At 55.2% G+C, this 7,235-nt stretch overlaps 3 protein-coding genes across 3 annotated transcripts; all 3 read left to right on the top strand.

Annotated features, from left to right (window-relative positions):
* Positions 1-284: 284 nt before the first annotated feature.
* PG986_004664 (uncharacterized protein) lies at positions 285-1,732 on the top strand (the record flags this gene model as incomplete). The annotated part of the gene is made up of 4 exons (XM_066840886.1): positions 285-359; positions 457-967; positions 1,057-1,263; positions 1,344-1,732. 4 exons carry the CDS (start codon positions 285-287, stop codon positions 1,730-1,732), a joined length of 1,182 nt encoding a protein of 393 aa, XP_066703513.1.
* A 569-nt stretch (positions 1,733-2,301) lies between these two features.
* On the top strand, positions 2,302-3,461 carry PG986_004663 (retinol dehydrogenase 14; the record flags this gene model as incomplete). Its single annotated transcript, XM_066840885.1, has 2 exons — positions 2,302-3,006; positions 3,099-3,461. 2 exons carry the CDS (start codon positions 2,302-2,304, stop codon positions 3,459-3,461), a joined length of 1,068 nt encoding a protein of 355 aa, XP_066703512.1.
* A 429-nt stretch (positions 3,462-3,890) lies between these two features.
* Positions 3,891-5,929, top strand: PG986_004662 (cytochrome P450; the record flags this gene model as incomplete). The annotated part of the gene is made up of 7 exons (XM_066840884.1): positions 3,891-3,912; positions 3,980-4,075; positions 4,157-4,356; positions 4,430-4,791; positions 4,876-5,001; positions 5,123-5,753; positions 5,834-5,929. 7 exons carry the CDS (start codon positions 3,891-3,893, stop codon positions 5,927-5,929), a joined length of 1,533 nt encoding a protein of 510 aa, XP_066703511.1.
* Between the last annotated feature and the right edge of the window lie 1,306 nt (positions 5,930-7,235).

Genomic DNA, 7,235 nt, shown 5'->3' with positions numbered 1-7,235 from the left:
CTACGCGTTAATGCATTCGTTATCTACACTCTCACCCCATCCTCTGAATCCTATCCGCATGTTTCCTCCTCTCCTCTACCCCAGCCCTATGAAATGCCGGGCGGCGACGACCGGACGCCTCGCTGGGGACTGCTTGGTAATAACCCCGGCCCGCTCCTTTTGTCTCTGGACCTGACTTGGGGGCCCTAACGGCCGAGCATGTGTCATCCCCATATCCTAAGGTCTCGCTTCGCTCGTGCTTTTCTCTTCCGCAACCAGTTCCGCCTGAACGGCAAGCCGTCTCGATGGCGTCTCCAGATACGCTGATTCCTCGCCAGGAACCGTCGACCGATCTATTCGTCTCCGAGACTGCGTTCAAGGTATGTATGTGCTGTTGTTGGATATGTGCAGCGAACGCGCTCGCGTCCGCTTCCATTACTGGATTTGAATCTGAATTCTCGTGTACCTTCTCATCAGGTCGTTGTTTGGCTCACCACCGCGATTTGCATCGTAGTCTCGGCCCTGCGGTTCACCATCCGCTACTTGACGTTCCGGCGTCTTTTCAATGAGGACTACTTCATGCTTTTCTCGGTCCTCTGCCTCATCACACTGGCCGCCATCTTACAGCACTTTCTCGGATACATGTACCTCGTCCTCGAGATGCCGACCCAGGTGAAAATGCCCGACCGCGTCGTATTGGAGGAGCCGGGCCTCCGCACCGCCCTCACCCTCAACACCGTGGGCATCTGGGCCATCAAGCTCAACTTCCTAGCCTTCTTCCGCCGTTTCGGCATCCAGATCAGATCGTACATGATTTCCTGGTGGGTTGCCAGCTTTCTGGTCGTCTCCTGCGGGCTGGTGCAGATCGGCGTCATCCTGGCCATCGGTTCCCAGTTCGACAGTCTGGCCCTCATCACGGAGAACCTTATCCACGTCTACACCATATACAAAGCAAGCATTGCATTGGATGTGATATCCGATGCCATCAGTAAGTATGCCTTGGCAGAAAGACCAGTCTTGTCGTCAACCCGTACACTTACTGACCTCGGAATGGGGACCCAGTCATTTGCTTTCCAGTCTTCATCGCTTGGCGGAGCGGGATTACCGTTCGTCAGAAACTCGTCCTCACCGGTGTCTTCCTGCTCGTGGGCTTTACTGTTGCCGTAACAATTGTCCGCGGCAACATTTTTGGCGGCGTTTACAAGGCCGTCGGTGACGCCAACCACATCAGAGTGTTAAACATTGGCTGGCTGTTGTTTTGGTTCATGATCCAATACATAGTGTGTAAGTCGCCGGTCCAATAGTTACTCGCTTCGGTCTCTGAGCCAACAGGCCAAAGCATACTGACGCTGATGTTATCGCAGCTTTTATGATTGCTTGCATCATCTCCTTCCGGTCCCTCTGGGTCAACAAACGCGAGAAGAACAACAGCCGGCGGTTTCAGCTCGACCAGCGCCAGCGCGCCGCCGGGGACCTATCCCCGGCCGACAGCAGGCAACGCCGCGGCCCGCGATCACGGTGGCAAGATAGCGTGTTGCAGACGCTGGCAGACCTGGAGGCCAAGGACCTCGAGCCGGAGCCAGACTCGAACCACCTACTTGAGCAGCGGCCGCCGTCCGAAACAATGATGGCCGACTTGTCAGTCCGTGATCGGGGTGGACATGACGGGTCTACCACAGAGGCGCGCAGGGGATCTTCCTCACGTCGCGAAACTCTCAACAGTGCGCAGTCAAGGAATGACTCGCCCTTGTAACTATTCCATGTGGGCATATGAAAGAGATTACCAAAGATAGATGCGCAAGCACATAACGATTCACTCTGATTTCTTGGCTAACTACCTACCTAGCGGTGAATAAATCTTGCTTCACACCTCAAGAACCAACCTGAGAAACGGCATCGGCTTTAACTATCCTTGGACAGGCTAAATGAATAGCGCTTACTGTATCTCATTAGTGGATATGAGGGTCAAGTCAACCCAACCGCTTTTTTCAGTCTCCCCTTGCTTAACCACTACCACCCGAGTAGATTGATCCGGACCAACAAAAGGAGCCCGTCCTTTCTTCGGATTTTTCTTCCCCATTTGTAGGTGGCATTGCAGTTTACTAATCGCTTTCTGGACCCGAGATGCGCGCGACTTAACTTTCTCGCATCCTCCCCCGTTCAAGCCAGCTAGCTCGGAGTATCTTCACTACCTAGTAGACGGGTCGTTCCGGAACCCCTTCGCGCGTCGACCACATCGCCTCGTTGCCAGGAAGCCGCGCTTCGCCTCAGGGAACTAGACTCCCGCACACCAATCGACTCGGGACGACGCCGCTCATCGCGATGGCCCAATTGATGGAGATGCTGCGCGTCACCCTGTTCGGGTCGCGCAACGACGCCCCCGGCGGCGGCAAGGGAGCGGCCTCCTTCGACCCCTCGCGCGACATCCCGTGCCTCGCGGGCAAGGTCGTCCTCGTCACCGGCGCCGCCGGGGACCTCGGCCGGACCACCGCCGTCCAGCTCGCGCGTTACGGGCGGCCCGCCCGCATCTACGTAGCGGACCTCCCGCGCGGCAGTTCCGACGAGGAGGAGCTGCTGCTCCGGCGGATCGCGCGCGAGGCGTACGGGACGGATGGCGCGAAAGCGGCGCCCGAGTCACTCGGGCAGGCTGCTGGCGGCGACGACAAGGACAACGCGACGCGCACCGAGTTCCGGTTCCTCGGGTTAGACCTCGGCTCGCTCAAGAGCGTGCGGGCGTGCGCCGCCCAGTTCATCGCCCGCGAGGAGAGGCTGGACGTCCTGATCCTGAACGCCGGCATCATCCGGGTCGCGCCGGGGACCACGAGCGACGGCTACGAGGCGCACTTTGGCATCAACTACCTCGGCCACGCGCTCCTGGCGCGGCTGTTGGTGCCGACCTTGGTCCGGACCGCGGAGCAGCAGCAGCAGCCGGACGCGCGCGTGGTGGTGGTGTCGAGCGAGGGGCACAGCGTGGCCCCCAAGGGTGGGATCCAGTTTGACGCGCTGAAGGGGCCGTGCGCCGAGATGGTACGTGGTCATACACACGCCCCCGCCTCTAAACTTCGGGAATACAGCGAGTTTCGGTTCTCGTCAGGTTTGCTGACATACCTTTTCTTTAGTCATACGGCCAGCGGTACGGCCAAAGCAAAGTAGCGCTTATCGGGCTCGCAAAGCAGCTCGGCCGGCGGCATCCGCAGCTAAAAGTCGCGGCCGTACACCCGGGAAGGATCTTGACCGGCATGGCCGCGTCGCTTCGTAAAGAGAGCCTATTGGTGCGAATCACCGCCCCGATCGCGCCGCTCGTCTGTGTGCCTGTGGAGACCGGAGTCAGGAACCACCTCTGGGCTGCCACCAGCCCCGATGTGGTCAGTGGCAAGTACTATGAGCCCGTGGGAATCCCAGATAAAGAGTCCGAGATGGCCAAGGACGATGGCCTTATCGAAAAACTCTGGGATTGGACTGAAAAGGAGCTGAGCTTGTGATTGCGGGAGTCTTGCCGAGGTAGTAGACCATGTAGAGAGGGGAAATACCCTGGAGCTGTGGAATAGATTCGGCCGATACCTCGGTCTTTGGGGTTCTACAATTCAAGTAACCTGGAAGGGGATGAGCAACTTCCCAAGCTCATGTATGATTTGTTGGAGAATGCCGACATTGAATGTAGTGGTGTGGTGTGACATGAAAATACGGCCGGAGTGTCAATTAGGTCCGATACCTTGAATAGTGCGTCATTCCCTATTACGTCGTGCTCTATAAGTACCTATATACACCGGCCTGAGATCCAATCTTAAGCCCAGCCTTTGCTTCAGAGTTTTTACACAGCCTCTCTCTTGCTGATACAATGAGGGTCATTACAATGCTACTAAGCACATTCAGGGGGAGATTTGGATAGGAACCTGGATAACTTCCCCAAAATGGTTACTATTCTTTCTCCTCGTTTCATTGGCTGCGGCTATATCTCACCACTATTATACAGCATGGAAGAAACTGGCACACATTCCAGGTCACCCGGTTGCCCATTTCTCTATCCTCTGGCTGGTCCGCCATGCTTGGAACGGCAACCTGTTCCCTACCTTGATCCAGGCCGGTGAGGACTATGGTTAGTACCCGGTTCATCCAGATATGCATCCACTATTCCATGCTTTATGCGCACACCTACTGACTGTCAGAGCTCCATAAGGCCCTCTTGTTCGTATCGGTCCGAACCTTCTCCTTTGCTCAGATGCAGACGAGGTGGTTGCCATCTCCGGCATCCGGTCCCAGTTCACGAAAGGTCCGGCCTATGACGCGGGCCGAGTGACAGACGGTGATGAAACCCACGTGGCTTCGGAGCGGGATCCGGCCAAGCACAAAGCGCTGAGGCTCAAAATGGGCCCTGCGGTAAGTTGTGCATGATCCCTGCACCTAATAGGTGGTTTTAGTCGCTAACTGATACCTTCTTCTGTACTTGAAGTACTCAATCAGCTTTCAGCCTGCTGTAGACCATCAGATATCCAATCTTATGCATCTGATCAACAGAAAGTACGTCTCTCAGCCAGGGTCGGAGCCCTGGAGTAAGCCACCGTACATGGACTTCGGTCAGAAGATGCACTTTTACTCGCTCGACTTCATTGGCGAGCTTGCATTCGGGGAGCCTTTTGGCTTTTTAGAAAAGGACGAGGATGTCCGTTGCATGACGGAGATCAACGACTTATCCATACGCATTATGACCCTGGCCGGTCTGATGCCGTGGCTCGCCGGGCTGAGATCGACGTGGCCATTCCGCCTCCTGTTGCCTCGTGACGGGGATAAGGTAGGTTTCGGAACACTTTTCGGGTACGTATGCTCTCATATATCTGATAGTGGGAATAGCATAACGATGGGCTAAGATGGCACCTGCTAACTCCTATTTTGCACCAGATTTGCTAAGATCCTGGTGGACAAGAGGATGGCACCGGGTGCTGTACCGAAAAGCGACATGATGCAGGCTTTCATCCGTAGTGGAATGACCAGGGAGCAGCTGATGCAGCAGGTGTATATTCACATGTGAGTAAGCTCCCAGATAGACCGCACGCCCCCCCTCTTTTCTCCTGCAAACCTTCATCGGCAATGTTCCGGTAGCCCGTTCCTTGGTTCTAACCTCTTTATACAACCTCTTCACCCGTAGAGTCGCAGGGACAGATGCATCAGCTGACTGGGCCCGCATGACGATGCTGTGCTTATTGACCTGCCCGACCGCCTATCTGAGACTACAACGAGAAATCGACCATGCCGACTCCACGGACCGTCTTAGCAAGCCCATCGCCGCCGACAGAGAAGCTCGCAAGCTTGTCTATCTCGAAGCGGTTCTCTGTGAGTCCCTGCGCCTACATCCACCATCCATAGCACCGTCCAAGCTTTCTCCCTCAGACGGCAACAAGACACCATGGTGGCACTTCTGGAGTACCGGTAGCAGCCGCAGCAGTAGAGACAACTTGAATGAGTCCGAGAAGGAGGCGAAGCACAAGCTCAGCCCCAAGATGGAGGTGTGCGGGTACCATATCCCCGCCAATACGCAGATCGGAGCCAACGTTCCCGGCATCCTGAGATCAAAGGACGCCTTCGGCGACGATGCCGGATGCTTCCGGCCGGAGCGATGGCTTCCAATGAGAGAGCCTGGGGAGACACAGACACCCGCGGCAGAGGCCGCGAGGCTCAGCCGTATGCGCAAAACGCTGGACTTAGTCTTCGGCGCGGGCAAGTTCCAGTGCATGGGCAAGGCCATTGTGTGGATGGAGGTCCGCAAGCTGTTCGTCGAGGTACGTTGCGGAAGGGAAGAACGCCCCCTTGAAAAGGGGTTGGTCAACATGTACTAACTCGTTATGAAAATGGCCGGCAGTTGTTTCGCAGATTTGACTTTGATACCGTCGATAACATCGCGCCGCTGCACCTGCAGTACTTTGCTTTCACGGTGGTACACGATTTTCATATGTGAGTCACACGCAGGCCAGGGTGGGCAGAGGTATGCTGAGACGTTATATCCAGGGGTCAAGCCGTTGTTAGCCTTTGACAACTACTGCATCGACTGAGGGCCTGTATATAGCACCTCGAACGATAAAGTTTGCCGTCTGGAGGGATTGACTTACTCTTTTTTGTTCTTTTGTTTTTCGAGAGAGATTGACTTGCTCTCAAGACATTGAACCCAACTGCCCATGTGCTGTCTGACCTTGGCATCGCTCGCCTGCACACAGGAGTAGCATTCCTTAGGGATCCACTGAGGAGCAAGAACCGGTTCGAGCGAGAACCTCCTTGAGAGAGCTTACTGGGCCCGGGGTGCTCGCTAAACATCTCGACGGGATTTCTTACATTATCTTGAAGGCTGAACTAACGGAAACGCGAAATAGATGCACCACTGTGTTGTTCGATGACACTTGCGCGTATGGTGTTTTCGGACTCAACTACAGTTCTAGCCTGCGGAATTACCTTGTCTCGACTGAGATGGGCTTTACTTTCACTTCCGGCCCCTTTCCAGTCCGCTCGGTCACAAACACTCAACCCCTGGCAAAAGGCATCTTCCTGCGATGTGACACCTACCTTGGCAAGTCAATCCCATATTCGAGTGAAGTTGTTTCCAAATAGCATGCTCATCCCGCTTTCTTCCGAGATATTCTACATAGTGCCGCCCATGCCACATAATTGCACTTTGGTATGTATGGGCCCATATCCCATCCCCGGCCCTGCGGAGCTCGCGAGCGTAGCCTCCAGCGATGCTTTCAACGCTGGGCTATAAGCCAGGCCAGGCCAGTTAGTATACCCAGCATCCGGATACCAAGAGGTCACTCACTACCCGTCGTTCTTCAAGTGCGGCCGCACCTACCGTCGATTCGATTTCGGAATAACGTTTCCCAACTCACAGCTATGCCCTGGTGGAACGGTCTGCTCGGTGAAGTGTTTATCATGGTGGTCGTCGTCGCCCGCTCCCAGGGGCAACACGGTAATTCTTGCCCATTCTCAGCCCTGCAACGGTGAAAGTCACGAATTAGGCAAGTGAATCCTGCCGGGACGGCTGAATCGGGAGCAACATCGCATACAGAAAGCTTTGCCGAGGTCTCTCTCTATAGAAGCTAGCTGGCTATTGCATAACCGTGTATGCTTTGCGCGAACCTCTTGAAAGCCAAAGTTGCTTTCTTTTCGGGTAATACCCGACTTGGCAGTGCGGAATATCTTGGTGATGTTTTTTGCTTTTTTCCCCTACGTGGCATTATATGCGGCACTTTCTGATTAGATATCCATGAGTGATC

This window comes from Apiospora aurea, assembly GCF_038362705.1.
Source record: "Apiospora aurea strain CBS 24483 chromosome Unknown utg000003l_segment0_segment0, whole genome shotgun sequence".
Lineage (NCBI taxonomy): Eukaryota > Fungi > Ascomycota > Sordariomycetes > Amphisphaeriales > Apiosporaceae > Apiospora > Apiospora aurea.
This window is presented reverse-complemented; position numbering and strand designations above follow the sequence as displayed.